Source organism: Mustela nivalis (assembly GCF_964662115.1).
Source record: "Mustela nivalis genome assembly, chromosome: 5".
NCBI lineage: Eukaryota > Metazoa > Chordata > Mammalia > Carnivora > Mustelidae > Mustela > Mustela nivalis.
This window is the reverse complement of record NC_139024.1, coordinates 109,809,328-109,834,029: the sequence shown is the minus strand read 5'-3', so window position 1 is coordinate 109,834,029 and position 24,702 is coordinate 109,809,328. Positions and strand designations below refer to the sequence as shown.

Here is a 24,702-nt window from a genome sequence, read left to right as displayed (position 1 = left end):
ACAGGATAGCTTGGTGAGTGTGTGCAGAGAGTTCAGATGAGTGCTACGGACAGGCAGGTTTTGAGAAGACCCAGAGTGACCAGGCAAATAGGAGTTCAAGCAGGAAAGTGAGACAGTACAGGAGCACTCATGTGACTTTTGGAACAAAATACTCAATTTATTACATCAATCCAAAAGAAAAAGGGAGAGAAAAAAGGCATGCCTGTCTAGGGAGAAAGATGATCTTAGAACAAAGATACATAGAAACCAAAAAGGATAAAAGAAATAGCTAAGAAGATACAGTAATAAAGCCAGAAGAAAGAATAGATTTTTAAGACTGACAGTTCCAGTTAAGACTAATCACACTCAAGAGTTTTTAGTACATGAAAGGAAAGCCCTGCTGGGCTTGAAATAGCTATGGTTGGTTTCTAGGTGTAAATCTCCTTAGTCTATAGATCACAGATACCCTATTTGTATTTAACTTTTGTACTTGGAGTAAAATAAATTTCCCTAGAGAGATTCCTCCTCACTTTGTAAATTGGCTTTTTCAAGAAATCTTAATTGGATATAGTTTTCACACAGTGTTTGTCTTTGATTTAGTAAAAAAAAATGGAGAAAAGCAGTGAATACAGATTATAATATATGTCCCTATCTCCATAATATATGTCCCTATTTCCGTGTCGAAGGATACTGCTCTTGCCAGCTTTTACAGTTCTGCCTCTGAAGCTGGACTGCCTGCCATGAGAGGTTAGTATATAAATGGAGTGGGAATAATATTTTGTTTACACAGAAGAGACCTAACTGAGCTCCACCTGGGCATCAAATAATTGGCCAAAGCGGAGTATCCGTTCTGTTTCTGTTGCTCATTATTTCCTCGGATCAACTACGTCTTAGTTTCCTGCATTTTCCATTTGTAAAGTGAAGGTCTTGACTGAAGTTAATTGTTAAGACGTTATATGAATCTCGACAAGACATCGCATCCATTTCCCTTAGCCTTTAATCTGCCTGAAATTTCACTTACTTAGAAGCCTCCCCAAATTAATCGAAAAGGAGACAACTGATCCACCAGTATTTTAAAAAAGACTTGAAAATTTTAAAGTTTAGCTTCAATTTCTAAGCACAGAGTGAACATACAGGCTTACACATGAAGCAAGTCTGAAATGAGTTTCTCTGCTAGAACGTTACTGCTTCCAGAGGGGACTAACATTGTGCTGTTAGAAAATGTGAATACTGCTTGAGAGAAACAGTGACTCCACTCAGAAGTCATTCAACTTCCTTGTGTCAAATGCAATAGTCATTTAGGTGCTATCACATGCAAAAAATCTTCCTTCTCACCATCATGATCTTTCAAAGCAACACTTGAGATTTTTCTGAAGCACAGCCAATTATATGTCTTAAATACAGCAGATGAATGAGAATGAGGATTCGTGTCCCCTATGGGCACTTGCATAAAGAACATTCACTGATGTCAGCCATGGTTCTGCACATGTTAGTATGTAAAAAGAGTTGCTTCCTCCCCTTGCCTTACAGGCAGTGAACTGAAGAAAAGTTAGGAGACTAATGACTGTGGCTTCCTTTAATACCTCCCAAGAGCTATTGTTTACTAAAGATAAATGGTATCTAAAATTAACCCTAACTTTAGCCTTTATCTTTCAATAAATAGGTTCATAATATTTCCCAAAACTTTTTCAGTTTACCAAATCCAAAATGACTCCCTTTTGGAGAAATCTGACATCTGTATTTAGAAAAATGCTATGTGAAAATTCTCAGATACACTATTATATATTTAAAACTACTGCTGGAATTTTCATAGGGGGTTGATAAGAAAAACTGAGGAACTGCCAATAAACGGTAGATTTTTTTTTTTTTGAAACACAGAAGAAATTGAAAATAACATATCTTGTCCATGGTTCTAACCACCCACTGACAAAACCATTTGTGTAAGTAAAGAACTGATATTCATAAGACCAAGGGGAACAAGGATAAAGAAAAAGTAAAATTCCTCCTTAAAAGTACTTGTCTTTCACATACCTTCCAAGTCTGCCTGTATTTTCTACTGAAAGACTTCTTACTTCTAAAGTGCCAAAAATTTATTTATTTCCATTTTAAAAATGAAATAAAATAAAGAGCAGGAGTAAGCAGGCAAATAAAATGATCCTTGTTTCTTTAAGGTAGGATCTCCATGGACCACAGTGATAACTCTAAATAAATACTATTTTCTATAGCAGAAGCCAGAATTTTTGCTACACGGCCATTGTGTCCTGGATCCCATCCAAAGTACGACTTAATGACAAGAATAAGTTGGCTATTCTTGGTCTTTCATGGCATATTATGCTACTTTTTTCCCCCTAAAAAAGTTACTCTTGCCTTACACATGTACTCATAGGAGATAGAGAATGCATTATAGGCAAGGCATGCTGACATTGACTGTAAATGCTTCTAACCTGTTAATAAAGATGGACCCTCTAATTTCACCAAATTTGACCTACATTGTTTCAGAAAACAGAGTATAATACTATATTTATTCCAGCATTAAAAAGAAAAATAAATCCTGATGTGCATTTGAAATTCTCAACTAACATTAGAGTTTTCCTATTCTGGCCAGATTTCAGTATAAGCTATAGAATTTTCCTTTACTTAGAAGGTAAAAATTCTGGGGCTCCTGGGTAGCACGGTCAATTAAGTGTCCGACTCTTGGTTTCAGCTCAGGTCATGATCTCAGGGTTGTAAGATCAAGTCCCACATTCAGTTCCACACTCAGCACAGAGTTTGGTTGGACCCTCTCTCTCTAAAAAATAAATCAGTCTTTTTAAAAAAAAAGGGTAAAATGCTTTGGTCTTTGTTGGTGATTTTCAGTTTGGTTGATTGAAAGAAATGTTACCTAACCTAAACCAAGGATTTACCATGAATTACTAAAATATTAGCTCTTGTTGTAATAACAGCTTGAAAGATAATTCCATCCCATGAAACATGAATTCATATGTACATATATGTTTATTCATTTAGGCCCTCACGTTTTAGGTGGCACTTGAATCAAAGAATAAAAAGGGCTCTTGAATAAAACACTTGAATGATTTCTCTCAGCTCTATAATTTTCTAATAGATATAATAAACATACAGAAATTAGCCCATTTATACAATAATTTCTATTATATTCAGCAGCCACTGAATGTGTATTTAGGGTCAAACCTATTTTCAGTTCTCTACGTTGATAGTACTTCATTCTAGATGAACTTTGATTCTAAATCAACACCTTAAAGAAGTTTTTTCATTGTGCACATAAAACCTACAAATCTACTGCAAGCTGAATTTAAGGCATTTCTGAAAGTCTATCAGTTTTAACAGCTTGAAACCTTTTTCTTACAAAAACATGCATTTCCCTGCAGGGTTCTGAAAAGTTTCCCAGCAACACTCATTAAGAGAGGCCACAGCTATAGATTAGCCTTGCTGCTACCATTTTCCTTGTAAAGTGTCTTTTTTGGTGACAATTTTCTGTTCAGTAGTGCAACTGCATGTAATTATTCAAATACAAAAGCCTGTTGTAAAAGAATGTAGAGATGATGGCAAAATTACCAAAAAGTGGGTGAACTGCTATGACTTTAGACACAATTTTGTTATTCACTGTATTTACTGACAATTACCATTAGGAAGGATTTTTGTGTGAGAGACCAGGGCAGATTTGGTCCATTTGCAGAAAGATAATGTTCCTAAATACAGTTTAGATTGTTTCAGATGTATAATAAACAAAATAATTCACATTTTTGGTATGCTGATGTATCATCACTAAATTATTGGGAGAAAATACAATAGCTACTGTTAATGTCCACAGTTTAATACAGGGCCCAGGGAAATTAGAATATATGAATAAAAAATTCTGGTCTAAGATGGAGTTTATGGAAGTTGCAAAATAATACTGGACAAGGAAAGAAAAATCCTTTTTTTTTTTTTTGGGTTCTTGATCAGAATCCTAAACTCAAAGCTATAAGGAAATTAAAGACGGTTTCTCTTTAATCCCTCCAAGTGGAGTCCAACAGTCCCCTTGCTCTACCTCAGCCATCCAACTTCCACCAAATATATAGACATATATTTGCATTTTGCTGCTAAGAAAAATTGGTGCTCAGAGGGGCTAATGGCTTACCTATGACCATCCACAGTTTAGTGACAGGTTTAGTATTTGAGACCAGGACCTTTGTGCTATGCCAAATTGACTTGAAATAGGGTCCAGAAAGATGTCTTAATACCGAGACAGAGCAAATGGGTGTATTTCTGTTCTGAGGACTGCTGCTCTCCTCCCCGCTACACTCCTCAAAGAAAGGTAAATGTACATGTAGCATGGGGCCCATTACTCATCTGTGTATGAATTATTGATTTCGGGAAGAGGGGACACACAAACCTGGTGAGACATATGGGATTACATAGCTTCACTATGTAAAAACAAATACAAAATATTTTTCCCAGAAGCTATACTCATCCAGTCTGGCCTACCATGCACTAACAAGACAGGATACATTAAAAAATTCAGTTTGGGGAATGCCTGGGTGGTTCAGTTGGTTGGACGACTGCCTTCGGCTCAGGTCATGATCCCGGAGTCTCGGGATCAAGTCCCACATCGGGCTCCCAGCTCCACGGGGAGTCTGCTTCTCCCTCTGACCTTCTCCTCGCTCATGCTCTCTCTCACTGTCTCTCTCGCTCTCAAATAAATAAATAAAATCTTTAAAAAAAAATTCAGTTCGACTTTCAATATGTCCCTCTCTCACACCTTCTATCCCATCATAAAAGAATTATAAAAACAAAAAAATCTCTACTGAGCACAAGCCATATCACACACATAAACAAAGACACATATATAATTTCGTGTATTAAAAAATACTTTATGCAAGGAAGCCCTATAGAAGAGATGATGTTTGGCCATGTGAAGTTGAATGAAACAATTTTTTTTTTCTAACTTCTGGCTAACGTTTTTCCAGTCTCTCATGGTCATTTTGTGGTATGGCTTGTTATAACCTAACAGGAAAACAGTAACCCAGCTGAACGAATTCTGTTATTTATTTTTATTCTGAGATATATTCAATGCCTTCTTCACATCTGATTCTATTAATATAATGTGCATATATAATGTCTGCTAGATTATACTCTATGGTACTATTGCAAATAGAGGGGTAGGGGAAAAAACAGTCAACGTGCTCTTGTTTAAACTTTACAAGGTTAAAACTAACCATATGTTCTTGAACACAGGCGCAAGAGAAACCCTTAAAGATGTGCAGTTGGAGAGCTGACAAGTTGGCTGCAACAAGGTTAGTTACTGAAACTTGTAAGCTATCTATTACTTGAAATTATTCCCCATGTAGGCCCAGCTCTTTTGAATCTCATCTGCTTGGAGCTAAGAACTTGCATTAATTTACACGGTACTGACTCATTTTCTTATTAAGCAATTTGAAATGATATGGTATTTTTGGCTTTGCAGGATTTCTTTCTCTTAATATCTTGTGCTTTTCTCCAGGAAGGTCAAAGAGTTTCATATTAATCTTCATAACATTGCTGTGGCATATTCTTATCCTTATTTGACATACAGTAAAGCTAAGGTAAGTAGAAGATTACATGAAAATAGACTAACAAGGACAAGTACTGACAGGCAAACTTCAGCCTTCTATTTCTTACTCTACCCACCCTTCCATTCTCTGTTGCAAGAACCAGGACACCTATCAGAATCACCTGAGGAGTATTTTCAATCAAGTCATCCAATTCCTGAGGGCATAGCAGAATCTGGAGGTGGGTGTGGGGAAAGTAGATTGAAAACTCGCCATGTGGTTCTAAATGCCTGTCTCCTTTATCCTGCTTGAGAACCATTACTGCCATAGTATGGTTTCCCAATATATGCACTTTTGTTCTTAAATATATTTCCCTCTATAATTCATCTTTTTAAAAATGTTTATCCCATTATAACAATTTAATAATTCCCACTCTGGGACCCTGGACTCTATATCATTTAGTCTTTAGAAAAACGGTTGTGAGAGCTAACATTTTTGACACGTTAAAGGCAGTTCATTTCTTTAATGACTTTGTAATTTTCCCTTTATTAAAATGCATTAACTTTATCTAGTATTTTCATACTCAGCACAATTTCCAACTGTTTTTCACTTCTATATACTTGCAGATTCAATATGCAGATATTTCTTACATTGCTGAGTTTTCCCTTTTAGCAATAATCTATGAAAAGGACGCTGGTATTACACATTATTCATGTCTTCCTTCAAGTTCCAAGGGAAAGAAAGAATCATGGCAGGGTGGGATTTTTAAAAGTAGAAAAATTAGCTCCTTTCCGTCAACATTATTCTTAACTCTGAAAATTGCTAGTTTTCCTCTGATCCCGAGGAATTCTTTTACTGATCTTAGAATTCTCCCTACTAGTAGAAATATTGACTTTTTTTTTAGCATTTCTCTGTCAATACAATTCCATTTCTGAAGATGAAGCTTAAGCATATTCTTTATATTGCTAGCTTCAGAGATTTCATTCAAATTCCTCTCTTTTCCAGCAAATGGGCCCTGGAAGCTTAACAAGGATCCTCTTCATAGCTGGCCATGAGATTGGGGAAGCTGCACAAATATATTCCAGCATCTCCACTATAGAATTACAACCACATCTCTACAAATAGATAGGTCTGCCAACAAGCATTAAAAAATACTGTGATGAGCTACCCTGCATGATACCCCGAAGAATCTAGTTTTCCCGTGATGTGCATAGCTAAGCTCTATTATCACTAAAAGAAATTACAAGTGGGTATCCAGGGGAGAATGTCACCGAAAATGTACTTCTCTCGCAAAATTCACACCATCTCCCTTTGAGGCCCTAGTGCAGACCAGTCAACTAAATCTTGAACATGATCAGCAGACAAAATGCAAAATAATGAACTTTCCCCCCATCTGTGTATTGCGTTTTTGCCATTTGTTTTCAATTGACTTTATCCCCATTTACTAGCAGTGGAAATAGGTAAACAGTATTTTGTTTACTTCAGAGGGCACTTTTTATTGACAACCAATAGTTAATGAAGCCAAATGAGAGGACTGCCGGATGCAGGATTTGTAGAGATGCAAATGGATACAGGATAGAATATAAACACATTTCGGGGAGGGGGGGAAATTAGTCCTTATTGAATAAGATGCTCATCAAAGAAAATCTGGGAAATGATTAAAAGATTTATAACTGTAGGATTTAATGACCAAAAATGCACCACTTTTTACTGACAAGATAGAAACTAAAAGAAAAAAGATAACAGAAATAATTATATTACATATATTCATGTTTCCATGTCATTGATACAGCCTCCCAAGGCTGTTTAGGGAAGCTTTCTAAGAGTAAAACATAATATAAATACAACAGGATTGTTCTTGGTATTTGAAAAAAACAAACAAACAAACAAACAAAAAAACCAAACTACCATGCTATTACTTTATTATTAAAAAGGACCAGGGTCTATTAATTGCACATTGACAAATGTCTTATTTTAGTTACTGAATGGAAATTTTCATTATGTTTGCATTAACAGGCAAAAGAGAGGCTATTTTCAGATAATTGGGTGTTGACCAATTTAAAGGAAGTGAGACACAGAATACTGCCTATATATGAAAACAAAACAAAACAAAACAAAAACAGCAAAACCAAAACGAAGAACCTTGTCAGTGAAATTTAAGACATAAATGGTTTTTAGACAGAATATTCACTGATGGGTTTTAAAACTTGCTCTCATTCATTGGACATGAAGTCAGAGATGGTTTGCTTGGCATAAATTCCGTTCCTTGTGCTTTTTCCTCTTCATTTGAGAAATACTTTTTGCTCCCATATAAGAAGTGTGCTACCAGCCTCTGATTTCCTGGAGAGGAGCACAGCTGCTTACTTCCTAACTCTCTACAAATACTTCTCTTGTATATACCTAGTCATAAAGAATATAAAGAGATATGGCTACATGCCTGAAGAGAATGTGGTCCTTGAACTTTTGATCCTAGACAGAATTTTGCTCTCAGCTGGTAATTAACAAGCTCAAGAAATTTAAAGAAAATAAATTAAGTCTGTCATTGTGTATGTTCTGATAGAAATATATAGTATTTTTAAAAAGTTCCACTTTCTAAAGAAAACATATTTAGGAACTAATCAGGTAAAAAGCCCCAAAAGAGTGAAGGATTATAAGACAACAAAAAGGAAAGGGGAAATTGCTTGCAACAGACTATGTTCCCTAGAGAAGGATATGGATTGCTTTATGGACTCCTGATTCTCTTCCACTTTTTCTTCAGTTTGAAACAGGAGCATTATGTCATAGCCCAAAGGAACACTACAATTAGGCGATGCTCCCTTCTTTCTCAGTAACCTTATCTAATTGGTCATAAAACCTTTATGATTCTATCTCATGAAGCAGAGCCATACCCACTGCCACTAACTTAACAGTTATTGAAAGCAGGTATCAGTTTTAGACAAAAGGTTCTAAACAAGGGATCTAGAGTAGACAAAATAATCTTGAAAAAGAAGAATGAAGTTAGAGAATTCAAATTTTCTGATATCTAGACTTAATATTTTTTCAAACAATTCCATGGGGAAAAAAGGTCTTTTCAACAAATGATGCCATAACACTTGGATATCCATATGGAATGAAATGAACCCCAACCCATACATTGTGTCATACACACAAAAATACTTTGACATGTCACAGACCTATATAAAAAGGTGAAACTGTAAGGTTTACAGAAAATGATATGGAAGAATATCTTCCTGACCTTAAAGAGTAAACAAATATCTCTTTCTTATAGAGAACTCACAAAACACAAAGAGAAATATAAAAAAGTACACTTCACAAGATTAAAAAAAACTTCTACTCAGCAAAAGGTGCCATTAATAAAATACAAAGGTAAGCTACAGACTGTCAGAAAATGTGTAGGTATAATGTCACTATATACACATATATGTATATATATATAAAATCTTTATCCCAAACACATTTCAAAAACCCCTTACAAAACAGTAATAAAAAGACAAACAATCCTAGTTATTAAGGAAGGAAAGACTTGAACAAAGACTTCCCTGTAAAGAACATAAAAGGGCCTATAAGCACATGAAAAGATGCTAAACCCTATTAGCTATTAAGAAAATGTAAATTAAAATGTTGGCAAGGATATGGAACACTGAACTATCACAGACTGCTGGTTATTGTAGAAGACAGTACAATAATTTTGAAATCTGTTCAGTTTTTTTTTTTTTAAGTTAAAAATACTCCAACTAACCATGAGAGACTGTGGACTCTGAGAAATAAACTGAGGGTTTTAGAGGGAAGGGGGATGGGGGGTTAGGTGAGCCGGGTGGTGGCTATTAAGGAGGGGACATACTGCATGGAGCACTGGGTGTGGTACATAAACAATGAAACCTGGAACACTGAAAAACCAAAATAAAAATTTTTTTAAGGGGCGCCTGGGTGGCTCAGTGGGTTAAGCCACTGCCTTCGGCTCAGGTCATGATCTCAGGGTGCTGGGATCGAATGAAAAAAAAAACAGACCAAAAATGTACTCATATAACTTCATTTAAATGAAGTTCCTAAACAGACAAAACTGATGTAGGACAGTAATCAGAGCAATGAAGGCCATGGGGGAAAGGAGTTGCCTGGGAGAGAGCAGAGATAACTTTCTAGGGTGATGGTAATATTGCGTATCTTGACTGCAGTATTGACTACATAGGTACATGTTGGTCAAAACTCATCACATTATTCGCTGTGCATTTCACTGTATGTAAATTTTACCTCAATTAAAAGTTTATTGTAGGGGCGCCTGGGTGGCTCAGTGGTTAAGCCGCTGCCTTCGGCTCAGGTCATGATCTCAGGGTCCTGGGATCGAGTCCCGCATCGGGCTCTCTGCTCAGCAGGGAGCCTACTTCCTCCTCTCTCTCTCTTTGCCTGCCTCTCTGCCTACTTGTGATTTCTCTCTGTCAAATAATAAATAAAATCTTTAAAAAAAAAAAAGTTCATTGTATGTCAGTTTGTTATGTCCTAGGTATAATTTTACTTGATCCTCATAACATCTTCCTCCCCAGTGCTAGATTAGAAAAGAATAATAGCAGAGAGTTAGAGAGTTCCTCCATTCAATGAAGAATATTTAATGGGTGCTTGCTGCTATGTGCCAGGCTCTGAGCAAGGCACTAGGTAGTATGAATCAAGTAGAGAATGTCCCTTCCCTTCTGAATTTAAATAAAAAAAGATGACAAATTAAAGCAGTGATTATAAAGAAAATAATGGATTCCTTGAGAAATAATAATGAGAAAACTATTGTCGTGTTTTGACTTGGGGGAATGGGATTTCAGGGGTGTCTTCTCTGAAAAGGACACATATAAGTTAACTAGGCTAGCCTAAGAATAAAAAAAAGACAAACTGTGGCAGAGAGAGAAATATGTGAGGAAACCCTGAGGCAAGGGAAACAGGTGTATGCTAGGCAAAGCATATAACTGATGGGACACTTTTGTAAGTGACCTTGCTAATAATTGCACGATGACAGAAGCACAAACCAGCCATATGGTCACCTGACGGATGGCTTATTAGCTACTTCTACAGAGATTCTAGTGGAAGGTGAGCATGGCAGGAATACAGTCAAAGGAAAAGTAATGACTATGAGGTGGTGAGGTGGGAGAAGTACTTAGAGGGCAGGTCATTTAGGAACTTGTGGGCCATCTTAGGGGTTTTGGATTTCATTCCAGGTGTAAGAGAAACTTCACTTATTTTAATTGAAGGGTTTTAAGCAGAGAAGTGTCATGATCTGATTTATAATTTAAGAAGATCACTAGGCTGGTGTGTGGAGAATGGTTAAATAACTTGACAAATGGTACATGGCCGGTAAATGATAAAGCTTAAAACCTCCTCATTTAGAATAAGCCACAATCGCATTACACCTGGAATGCTGAGCCACCTTACAGCGGATCCTCCAGCCCCAGTCAAGCCTTCAGATGACGGTTACTCTCACATTTGGACTGCAGCCTTGGGAGAGATGCAGAGAGACAACGGCCTGGGTCGACGGCTCCAAAGTCCTGACTTAGAGGAACCGTGAGGCTTATATTTATTTTTATGGCACTAAATTTGAGGTGTTTTGTTATGCAGTAATCGATAATACAGATTTTCTATCCCATTTCTATAAAGGGTGGTCTTTCTTAGGTATAGAGGATTTACTTTGTAACTTTATTTTTCAAGTTAGGAGAATACGTAACAAAAGTTTCTGAACAGTAAGAAATTATAAGTAAATGAGAAAGAAGCCAGAAAAATAGAATTAATTCATATTTTGTAAAAGCCATTATGTAGTATCCCTATACATTAGGAAAAATCACTTTGAAATATAAGTAAAATGTCATTAACAATGAGAATGTAAAATACATAAAAATTCATTTAAAATTCTCTCTAGTCTCGTGTGTATATACTGATGTATCATGTACCAAAGACACATCCATGTACAGAGATACATAAAAACTATGCATATTATAGTTTAACACAGAACACATAAACAGGCCCTCGTAATGAATACTCATGATTAGAATTTATCATTGTATTTCTCCTGTTAATCATTTCCTCCTTACATTACAATTGAAACCTTAATCTTTAACTCAGTACACTCGTAACCTAGGATGACTATAAATATAAATATTTTAATTTACTCACTTTGCATTTCATACATCTTAAATTTTGTAGTTAAGAACTACATTCAACTCAGTCGTATGCTACTTCTTTCTTTAAGGCTTAAAGTTTAAAATTAACAGGCTAGCATCACAAAAGGAGTGAAAACCAGAATGTAATCTTCAAACATGCTTATTTTTTTCTGATAATAGGCATTAGTGTTTGTGCTTTGGTTCTTAAAGTTTACCACAGCAATGCCTATGATAGAATATGCATAATAATAACAATAATCCAGCTTTTAGGAAGAATGAGGGCCAGAGGCTGAGAGGCTAAAAACAAAACAAAACAAAACAACCACCCCAATTCTGTTCTGTGGGTGACATTAGTGAAGAATTAGCTGAACTCCGCCATCCCTATTTTTTGTGTCAAATGTTACTTTTCTGCCCAGGTGAGAGACTTTTTTTAAATAGGGATTTTAACATTTACGACGAGAGAGTATGACGACTCTCTTCATCAAACTTTAAGTAGTTTTCTTCTACAAGAGAACCAGTTTTGTTGTCTCATGTACTGGGCATTTGTTAACCGCTTTTAGCTTCTTCAATTCATAAAATGTCCCGCATGGCTGAGAGTGATTTGATTCATATTATATTTTAATTTTTATACACTGGTAACTAATAGTCACCCTATGTGAAGAAATTCTGTTTAGTTCTTGCTCCCAAGGAAGGAATTCAAAGTGTTTTTCACTTCCTTTTTATCTCTGCAGAAGCCCTTTCAGAAACTTGCAAAGGTCCCTGTTCTAGTTCTGTAGGCTACACAGAAATAAACCTTGGGTAGACAACTTCAAAATGAAGGTCATCTTTATATAAAACATCAGCCTAAAAATGGCCTGTCCTCACCTTACATTATAGTTCTCTCTAAATCCAACCACATCCAAGTCTATGTCTAGGGCTACTTTTGAGCTTCCACAGCAAAATTGAGTCACTGTGACAGAGACGGTATGACCCACAAAACCTAAAATCTTCGCTATACAACTCTTTACCCCCAAAGCTTGCCAACTCTTGGATTAGACCCTGAAGTATTTGTGAAAGGAGTTCTCTCCTCTACTCTCCACCACCAATGAGGCAAATTTTGCCTTGGTCAATGATCTTTGGTAATAGCCTCAATCCTCCTCTCTTCATCCCATATTCACCCTAGAGAGGTATAGCCTTAAATTAGTCTGATGGGCCATTGGAAACTCTATTATAATCTTATCTCAAGGGCTTTTGACTTTTGTGGCAATATATGATTTAAAATAATTCACTTTATGTGAGGTTTTTTTTTTTGTTTTTTTTTTTAGCACTTTGGTACTTTACCATGTATTCGGAATTATCATAAACATTATCAGCTCTAATCATACAACATGGCTCTCTTGCTGACATTAGTCAAACTTCTGACCAGTTCCCATTAAATACTGAGAAGAGGGAGGGTAAGAAGATACACATACAGTGAAACTTTTAATTTCTGTATTGGCTTGATTCTAGGGGAGTAAAACAGCTAATCTTCAACATTTTTTATAAGACTTCTTGAGAGTCATTTAAGTTCTCAAATTCTTTCAGATATTCTGAATCAAGATAAAATATCCTGAATCGAGATAAAATCCAATTCAATTCAATCCTCTCTCATCAAAAGAAGATCTCAAAGTGTTCTGTAAGTCTTTAGTGCTTTCCTCCTTTCTCTCATCATAAAACAACAATATCAACACAAAAAGACTGACCTAGGCTGCAATTATATCAAACAGGGTCCTAATCATCCAAGTGGCTGTACTATCCTTCACTTAACAGAGCCACAGCTTGCATCATTCGTGCATTCAACATTTATTAACTTTATACCACATATAAAACAAATACTAATATTAGTGGCTTCAAAGCCTAGAAACAAGAGGAAAAACACCACCTTAGAGAATCGCAATACAATGGGCAAGCCTGCTCAGAAAATGAATAGTTATGGAATAATGTGTTTGGTGCTGACAACAGGGAGATATACCACGGACTATGGAAGCAGAAAGGAGTACTGGAAGACTTCACTAAGATGATTTACGTAAGCCAACTCCTAAAAGGAGTGTATTAGGCAAAGTAAGAATAAGTACAGAGGCACAGAGTGAGAGTGACTCCAGTGGACAGGGGATACCCTTGAAAGCACAGAGACCGCCCTCTCCCACAGAAGAGAGCACAAATGGAAGACCAAAAGCCCTTCGAGAGGCTGTCTCGTCCTGGAGAGACAAGGGTATTTTTATAACTCATCTACCCAGAAGGAATGCTCTTGTTTTTCCCATGAAGTCAGTGTGTGTACGAGCGATAGCTCTGAATGTAGGTGATGATCAGTAAAAGCAGTTAATCTCATGAGTCTTACCAACCCACTGTAGAGTTTGAAGCTGGGGAATGGCATAATCAGGTATTTATTTTTTATTTAAATTTAAGGTATTTTTCACAGTCATATGAAAGAGGAGATTACACAAACAAAAGCTAAATGAGCAGACCAAAGTTAGAAGAATGTTATGGTAGTTATGGTAGTCCCACTGAGAAATCATGAAAGCCAGTTCCAAAGTGGGGGTAAGGAGGATGGAGACTAGAAATGGGCCACATCAAGGAGTCTCTTTAGATTGCCTGGAGAACAGTCCGGCTGCTTGAAGGTGAATGAACAAAGAATCAGAGTAGGCCTGGCATGGGGCGCCTGGGGTGGCTCAGTGGGTTAAACACCTGCCTTCAGCTCAGGTCATGGTCCCAGAGTCCTGGGATTGCATCCCAAGTCAGGCTCCCTGCTTATCCTGCTTCTCCCCTCCTTCTGCCCCTTCACCTGCTCTTTCTCTCAGATAAATAAATAAAAGCTTAAAGGACAGAGAAAAGAGTAGGCCTGGCATCTCCAAAGCAACTACCAGAATTGAAGCCCAGACTTATAATCTACTTCTCTCCTGCTGAATGAATGCTCACTCTGGGACTTTTGCCCAGCTTTGTAGTTTGACCTCAGAACACACACTGAGTGTGTAAACTGGTACTCATGATTATCTGGCACCTGATATCTCAAACCATTTTAGTAACTCTGTATTGTTAAATAATTCCACTTTCATTTTCTTTGCTTGTTTCAAACTGATCCTTCATATTGATCTTTTGCCCTATTTTGAATTGGCTTTGATAATGTGATTTGATTCCTACCACACAAAACTAGAAATGCATAATCAGGAAATAAGAAGGTTAAACTGCACTGTCATTTTGTGAATAAAATAGTCCTTCATTGCTGGGATCCTGGGAAAATCAGGAAACTAACCAACCATCCTGTTCCCTGGTTAGATAAAGGTTTTCGGGAATCCAGAAGAGCCTTGGCAGAATTAGGAAGATGCCTCAAAATGGACTCAAATGAATCACACGTAAGCTTATTGCATTCAGATCCTTTTACAAACATCATAGCAAGTTGATAAATTAGATTTTAATAAATCTAAATAGGAAGCTTTAGCTTCAGTCATTAGGATCACACACATATTTGAGACATAATAAACATACATTTGGGATATTATTGGCAGGAAGCGAATTCTATGAGAGGAATTACAAATAAGCACATTTCTTTTGAAGATTATGAACCTTATTTTACATGACTTATCAAGTGAGAAGTTTCACATTTGCTAGGTTTCAGAGCCTCCTTAACTAAAACCCAGAAATCAGATCACCTTTAAATATGCCATCAATCACTTAGACCTTCAAACAGGCCCCAGGAAAATAGTCTTTATCACTGTATTTGCTTAGATTCTGTCTACAGTGGGAAACCCTAATCCTTATAAAACTAACTACAACTCTTAGCTTCAGAGATATAGGCCCAAATGATGGACTCAGATAAATGCATGTACTCATTCAACCAATAAACACTATACACTTTATGCACTCAGACTATATGTTGACAGTAAATTTAAGAATAAATTTAACCTAGTCCTGCCCTAAGAACAGTCTGGTTAGAAACAGGTAATCTAATCAAAGACTTTAAGAATGCACTGGAAATCATGGAGCCCCAGAGCCAAGTGTACCTAAGAGTAGAAGATTGAGTAGGGTTTCCTACACAGGAAAAAATTGAGCAGTGTCCGAGAATGAGCAGGAGCTAGATGAAGACATTTGGAAAGTCAGGTGGGGTGGAGAAGAGTAACAGTGCTCCAGGTTCAAGGGTAACAAAGAACAAGAATCCATAAAATAATTTTGACAAGCTATAAGCAGTTTGCTCTTGCTGGTGTGATCAAAGTCAGCAAAACAGAATGAGAATGGAGAGGTCCACAAAGGTCATGTTCAAGGTTTCTCAAGTTTCATAAGCTACAGAACTCTTTCTCAATAAAATTTATTTCTGAGCCCCAATATATTACTGCAAGAAAATCAGTGAATAGAAACCTTCATAGATAAATAAAACATTTTTCACTGCTTGTGTCTGAGCAGTCTGAAAATCACTTCTGTGAGGAAGTGAGACAATAGCAACAAAGGCACAGGGAAGTGAAGTGATCAGATTTGAATTTTCACTCCATGACTTGGGCTACAAAGCAGAGAGTGTGGTTTTTTGTTTGTTTGTTTTGTTTTATTTTGTTTTTTAAAGATTTTATTTGTTTATTTGACGGACAGAGATCATAAGTAGGCAGAGAGGCAGGCAGAGAGAGGAGGAAGCAGGCTCCCTGCTGAGCAGAGAGCCCGATGTGGGACTTGATCCCAGGACCCTGGGATCATGACCTGAGCTGAAACCAGAGGCTTTAATCCACTGAGCCACCCAGGCGCCCCGAGAGTGTGTTTAATGATGCTGCCAGTGGTAGACCACTGAAGATGATTAGTACATGACAGAGGAAAAGGTGGCTTTGAGAGGCATATGAGGGTGCAACAAGCATGGGGGTGGGAGGAAGTGACTTATTGGATCTACTACATGAGGGATGAGGAGACATTAAGCCTGACTCTCAGAGTCCCAGCTTATGCAACTGGGTTGGAGCCCACAGGAAATACGTTCAATTTATATATAATGTGTTGGATTGTGGATCAGAGACACAAGTGATGAATTTGGTGGTGAGCAGAAGATCAGACAAGAGGAAATACGAAGCTCAGAAGAGAAACATAAATCAGATGCACACCTGGGAGTCATCAATATCATTACCACCATAATTACAGCCACTGTTTAAGGGGTGCTTTAAAGTGCTTCATAGGTACCATCTCATGTGACGTTGACAACACCACTCTAAGAGAGGCCTTAACAAGAAGTTAAGGTCCAGAGAAACTAAATATCATCCTCAAGATCATATAAGCAGGAAGTGGCAGGCTTAGGGTGCTCAGGTCTCTCTGGATTAAAATGCCTTTCAACCATCACCACCCAAGAGATGGTTCTCTCCAGGGCAGCATGCAGAGCACTGAATCTCAAGAGGAGGGGCAGAACAGGTAGCTGAAACACAGTCAATATTCCTCCTCGGAAACTGAACACATACACATTCAGAGGCCACACATGTAGTAAATGGGTGAAGAATCTGGGTCTCCAGCAAAAGAAAACCATAGATAGAAGAAACAGGTGCATCAGAAGGAGCTTCACCCAACTGAAGATGTTCAAATTCAAGATTTTATTTCTAAAAAAACATCATCCTGACAGCACAAAAACATCCTCCATGAGAATGACCGCTGCCTTTTAGCTTGATGACCGCTGCCTTTTAGCTTGACGTATATTTCCTAATTTTAAAGATTACTCTGTAAAGATTACACTGTTACTCTTCTCCACCCCACCTCGACACAAACTACAGGACAAAAATAACATTTTATAAAAGGTGAATAAACAAGAGATGTAGGAAGAACAAACTTTGTAGAGGATAGACTCTTAAAACATGCTCCAACATAGAGAATTTTTGTTTTTTGTAAGACCGAATTAAAAGACATAGCTCATTATATACATAAAGAAACATGAGATAAATTCTTCTAAATAGTCCTAAGGAAATGTTTGCCCCTCTGAGATAATTTGGGAAGCCCCCCTTGATATGTCAATGGGAGCTTTTGCTGGGTCTCTTAAGACTAAAGTTAGTGTCTAACTTTGCTTTCTCACAGCTGACTATTATTTTTCAAATAACTTTTAGGATGTCTTTTTAGCATGCTTATAATTTCTTCCATAACACTTTGGTATTCTCAGAATATACTCTGTCTGTGTCAGTCAGTGTAATCTTTAATTCTAGGACCTGTCCAGGAATGCACACAACAGGATGGTCAGCTGGCACCATATTCCAAATGGTCATACGCCAGAGGGGGCAACTCCCAGGTCCTTTTGATCTAGGTAGATTTGTCCACATGTAACACTTTGCTCATCAAGCTGAATATAAAAGGTTGGTCTTTATTTATGAACTAGTGTCTGGTTAATCACTATAGTAGGTGTATTAATGGGTTCCCTTTGATGAAAATAAAGGCTTAAGGATATGCGGATTAGCTGATATATATAGTTAAATACTTCCCAATCTTGATATGACTATATGAGAGATTTCATTGAAGCCTATATCCAGCATGTCTTAGAGATGGGGCCCACAATGTTATCCCCAGTCATTCTGTGTCCAGACATTAGAGTAGGAAGGATTTCTGATTGCATCATGGTGACTGAAGGGCCCAGAAGATGCTTCTGAAGTGTTGCTATGTCTACCTCAAGTGAATGTTGCACACAACATGTGGTCAAAGTATCTAAAATGACAAAGATCTAGGATTTTCACTGAGCTTATAAAACAGGTTTGTTCCTGATATGCTGATAAGTATTTATCTAAAAAATATCTAACTGTGTGATAAAGAATCTGGACTTGACTGCTTTCATTATAACTGGTAGTGAGGTTGTGGGAGAGAAGCTATCACTTAGCACTTCAAACGTTTTGGATGACTACTATTGTCTAAATAAATAAATAAATAGTTTTGCCAAATTTGGCTTTCATCATTTAAAAAGCATATTATGAAGTCTTTAATATGAAAAATCATTTCAATGTCTTTTGGGAAGAAGCAGATACATATTTTGTGATTAAGAAAACCATATTTTGAACTTATGTTTCCAAAATAATCTTTGTTTTCTGCAAAACAGTAGGACCAAAAATAGCCTACATACTTAAAACAAAAACAAAAACAAAAAAACAGAGTACTTCTTCACAAACAAACAACATTTCAGTGATACAAGAACATCCTGGTTCCATTCACAAAGATATCAAAGGGCAGTTTCCCTTTATGAGAATGTTTGAAATATAATGACATGGATTATCAGTAGATTTTATAAATGTATCTTAAGAGATATAAGAAATGAATACCTCATACTAACAATGAATTTCAACTTGTTTCTATCCTACTCAAAAGAAATACTCAGTAGTGAGATAACTGAGTCAATTATATTTCAACAAGCAGTTCTGAGAAAGACCCGAATATGACACTTCCAAACTATTCTGGACTCAATACTAAATACCTGTTCAGCACTAAATACCTGTTTTTGCACAGACTAGTCATGACTACTCAGAGGCAGTACCAAATAAGCTTGTTCATAGAGAAGCTTTCACATGTTTCTATTTTTCCAAATGTGGAATACTAAAAAATCAATCAAAACTTACCAGGGAAGTCAAAGATGGAATCTGGTCAATTATAAAATGCCCAAAGGAAAAAAAAAAATGCCCACAGCAGCAATAGGGTCCTACACACTACCTAAATAAAATACTATAGCCAGTGATCAATATTTTACCTTTTTAAAATACTTTCCTGGCAGTTATACAGATAAGTTTATACACATGATACATTTTGTATTTTTCATTTCTTTCTTTTTTAAAAAAAATCATGAATCCCAAATATAATCAGAAAGGTATAGCTTTCACATACTGCTATTTCACATATAAAATGAGTACAGGCAATTTAATTCAATTCAGCACATCATGATAAAATATATGATTATTTTCCCCAGAAACTTGATATTGTCAAGAATGACTAAAAATAAAATCCCAGTGTTCATATTTTCCCTCCTAGTCACAATGCTGTAGTCAATTTTCCTAGGCTTGCAGAACCATCTACTCAGAGCCAGTAAAGCAAAATTAACATAGCATAAGAGAAACCAATAATTTCTCATTTTCTCACCATTACTACTACCTACCAAATGTTTCTCCCCACAAGCATCAGTAACTGTAGCAACAAAAATTAGCATAGCTATCTGGAACAGAACTACTATGGTCCCCAAACCATATGGAATCTACCCCATAGATAATTACTAATATATTTTTTCTAAACCCATACCAGCCATTCTGTTAAATCAGACATGAAAAGTAAAACCAGGCTTGTCTTATCTTGCCTTTGATGTTCCTAATATTTGCAGATATCAAAAAGACATCTCCATAAAAAAACAAGGAAGCTGAAAAGCTGGGAAAGGCAAAATGGCCAAGAATGTAATTTCTTAAGACTAGTTTCTGAATATTATTACTATGTAGACCTATTAATATGGTAGTCACTGGCTGGACGTAGCTGCTGAGCACTTGAAATGTAGCTAGTCTGAATTGAGATGTACTGGAAGTATAAAATACACATCAATTCTGAAGACTTAATAAAAATATTATAAAATATTGTATTAGCATTTAAAATATTAATTATATGTTGAAATGATCATCTCTTGGATATACTGAGTTACATATAGTACTAAAATTAATTTCACCCGTCTCCCTTCACTTTTACTGTAGCTAATAAAATATTATAATTGCATATGTAACTTGCCTTTTGGCTTACATTATATTTCTATTGGATGGGGATGATTTAGACAATAATCACTCTAATATGTAGTAAACCTTGTGAAAAATTCTACCATTTGACCATCTGGCTTAGAACTTTTACAAACTTTGCCATACAGCATGAAACAGCCTTAAAAGCACATTTCCTACTGAAGGTCACATAGTTTTCCATATTTTAATGAGCATTTGGAGGCTAAACAAAGACAGGAAAGGGGGCTTTGATGAAAAAAACAAAAACCAAAAACCAAAAACTCAAACTATGGGTTTAAGCTAACTCTAGCTTGATTTTTTTCTCATTGCCAGACCCAATAAATAATTCCTATTTCAGAGGAAAAGCTCTTCTCTTCTGCCTGGAGTTTCAAGGACAAACAGTTCAAGAATTGTGAATAGGTACTAACAAGTAAATGAGCCTTTCTAAGGTATCTGAAGCCCTGCCCAGGTAAAAGCCAAAAAGGTTAGGGTGAGATGAATAATTTAGTACTTCCTTAGGGTTTACAGTCCCATCGTCTCTCATCTCTACTTAACTTTGCGTCACTTTCCCTTTTCTTCCCAGCTTGTGCCAACGTTGACCCCTACTTTCTCTGCTGTTGGTTATTTGTACATTTCTTTCTCCTCTCCTAATTCCAACTGGCATCTTCCTCAACCTTTGGTCTTTCTTCTTTCTTCCTGTTTTCCCTTTTCATATATATTTATATGTATATTATATACATATAATATATAAAATTTATGTTACATAGTCATAAATAGGAAAAATAAAACATTCAAATACATCAAAGTTCTTTTTACTTCCACAGGGCTCTATACTGAATTTTAATTGTTTTTGTTTGGCCCTTCAGGATTAATGAACTTTCCCTTGGACTCTATCCCTGGCAAAAACCAATATGGTTCAAGAAGAAATCTTCACTAGAATCACCTAAGTGGATTCCTAGACCCTAACTACCCAGATCCAAAATCAGATTCCTTGGTAATCAGAGCATGGGTTAGCAAAATTAGACTACCTTAATGTTGATACATGTCCTACTAGTCTATCAGAAGGACCTACTGAAAAGTACATTATTACTATTATTTTTTTTTTTAATGAAAGCTTCTGGGAGAAAAAAAAATTTCAACTATTGACTTTAGTATTTGACAGTAAAAAAGTTGAGAAAACAACAGGCCCAGATTAATCAGCAAAAGTTATCAAAGCAATGTTTATCAGAATTCCTTTGAGACTGGGATAATTTAATTTAACATTGCTAGTATGGATTTCGTACAATGCATTCAGAGTAGTTTAGTAAAGAAAACTGATAGTCATTGGTGGAAAAAACATGGTCATCCAACTCAATTCATTTTGTATGAATAGAGTTCAGGCTTCTACACTCTGCTCAAAGTGACTGTGCAGTTCAAGAACCACAATGCTGGTTCAGTATCGAAATGTGAAGTACAAGTTTTTGAAAAGCATAAAATCTATTGCTGCTTTTACCTAGTACTCTCTTCAGTCATTGGTGACAGACAATTTGGGGGTAGATTTTCATGATCTATGTTACACTTGTAAGCAATTTATAGTTGACTTTTAGGAATCAGTGTGTTAATAAAGTAGACCCAAACACAGGCAATTCTATTTACAATTAGGATAATGAATCAAAATTTGCTCTTTTGATGTTCCAAGGCTTTGAACTCCTCGAGCTTTGATATAATGTTTAATAAACATATCTTTACTATTATAAACAGCCTCTCAATCCCCAGGAAGTTAAGCCAGAACTATATTTCTGGTCTAGATTAGGCAATACTTTTATTTAGAAACTAATTTTATTTAAAAAAATTGTCAGAAGTTTACCACTTTATGTAGAATGTTTAGATTATCAATAATCAGCTTTATGTCAAAACATAAACACACAAATAGAATAATTACCAGTCATACCTTATTATGTGTCTGAGTCTGTCCAACCAGGATGAGGATGTTGGATGAGATGATAGACAGGCAGAAGTTAATTAGAATTATAGACCTCTCAGAGCGTATGTACCTAGCCAGAAAGAAAGAATGTGTCCAACTTTAAAATTCATCAGAAAGAAATCCATATTATGCAAATGGTGAAATTCATCCAGAAAAGGAAACATTAAAATATATCCTTTATAGAAGAAAATATATGAAAAATGTTTTTTTAATAAAGATTATCCTTAGAGACCCAATTTTATAGTGACATGGTATGTCCTAGAGTCCTTCAGAGTAATTTTATTTTCTTTAGACATTAGTATGGACAACATGTCATTTCTGACAGAATTGAAGTTGTAACTGCTATCAATATAATTTTTTTTACTAAAACATTAAATTTCTTGGAAATATAACAATTACTATAATTACCATTATGTATATATATATATTTATATATAATATATAATACATTTATTATCATATAAAATCTATATAAACCAAAAGGAAAAATCCCACACAGATTCTCAATATCCTTGTATACTAGAAAGCAGCCATTACTTTCATTAAACCATGAGCCCTCATCCACCATTTCACACACTCAAATATTTTTATATAGTTTGCTATTCTTTTTATTTTTCTTTTCCTAACTGCTCCAAAAAAAAAAAGAAAAAGTAAAAGAAAGAAAAAAAGGAAAGATTAAAAAAATGAAACTTCATTTCTAAAAACTAGTCCAATCCACAAATGATAATTTGCCATTAGGCTGGAAAAATACTTGGTATCTGCCATATTTCCCCCTTATGAAGAAGTGATTATATACAATCTGCTATATAACTTTTAAGTGCATCAAGAATGTAAGTCATAGAGAAAGCTGCTCAGAATCAAATGTTCCACCAGCTGTTTACCCTGAAAGGGTAACGGTTATTTTGCTTTACTGTACCCTGTGGTAAATCACTGAGTGACAGTAACAAAAAAGACATACTTGTACTTGCTGTGTATTTGAGGCTGTTCAATTTGTATTAGTACATGGAATCACTTTCCACAGCAGGCATGGGTTTACTGTGCAGGGTTAGGTGGGGTGCCAGAGATCTGGAGGCACTCTTTGGAAAATAAAATCTATCAAAGTTCTTTTTCTATCTCTGTCTTTGAGGAATATTTAGGCCCACATTCCATCACATATTTCAGAAGAGAACACAAAATAAAAACAGGAGTAATAATAAAATACAAAAAGCAATTTTTTCAAATAAAAAAAAATCCTTTCTTCACAAAACAAACCCAAATAGGAATAACCTAGGTCAATTCTCAATATAAAATGCCCTCAAGTATTGCTTAACCTTGTCCCTCCATCATCAGTATCTAAAAATATAATAAACCACACACTGGGAAGCTAAAGACAACATCAAATATTAAGTCATTTCTTCTTTTGTGAGTGGGAGATATAACATAAAAAGTTTAAGGACTGCACAAAATTGACCCTTTATACGATGTTAATGGCTTTGTGACAGCACAAGCACACAGATGACATTACTAAAAGGGTTTCAGTGATATCATTTGCTCTGTATGCAGGAAAATCCTGTTGATAAAAGACCCAGATGGACCACCTTGAAGACTCTAGATATTTCTATTATTCATTAATACTGAGTTACATTATTGCATTAAAATTTTCTATAAAACATCTCAACTTCCAAAACTTTTTATAAACATACTTGAGGTTTTAAACAAAACTCGTAAATACTCATTTCAATACATAGATTAAAAAGATATGCTCAGTTGCTCTTTGATGTAATACCTTTATGGAACATATTTGTAGATGAAGAGAACATACATAGTAATATTTCGATGAACATTTCTAATGAACTATAAAGGACACCAACAATTTTCAAAATACTACACTATATATAAAATAATTCTGATGTTCATATATTTTATAAATCATTAAAAACTTTAAAACTTAGACTTTTAATTATAAAAAAAGGCAGCAGAGGCCTAACATGAGTATTACCGTATGGTAATACCACACGGTAATACTATAAGATAAATTTCATGTTTATAACATTCATTAAATTTGTCATGCCATAAGATTCACTATTGATTTAGGAATCTTGGAATTCCTATAAAATTATTAATGCTACTTCAATTCTTCTATTTGTACACGATGAGTTGATTAGCCACTAAATGTTAGGAATCAAAATTGTGTTGTTTCTTGGTACTCTCTTCTACACTTGTGTTACATACCAGGTACTAATACAGATCCTTCCAGGTGTTTGGGCAATTCTTAGAAAACTACTAGGTGATCTCCCTGGATCTTCTGGATTAAAGAAGATTTATTATGGACTAATTAATCTTGTGCTTCTTTACATACCATTTACATTGGCAATGTTGGTGCTAATGTTAGCTATAGGTGTTGAGGGGTTAAGAGAAGGTGGAATTGGTGCCTGAACTCT

General features: G+C 35.8%; 1 protein-coding gene across 4 annotated transcripts in view; it reads right to left on the bottom strand.

The window, feature by feature from the left end:
* The window catches only part of ADGRB3 (adhesion G protein-coupled receptor B3), a 730,754-nt gene that overhangs the window by 130,447 nt on the left and 575,605 nt on the right, over window positions 1–24,702 (bottom strand). For all 4 annotated transcript variants that reach the window (XM_082731305.1, XM_082731302.1, XM_082731304.1 and 1 more), the window contains one exon: window positions 22,250–22,352. In XM_082731305.1, coding sequence (XP_082587431.1) covers window positions 22,250–22,352 — 103 coding nt within the window. The remainder of the gene's footprint in view (window positions 1–22,249; window positions 22,353–24,702) is intronic.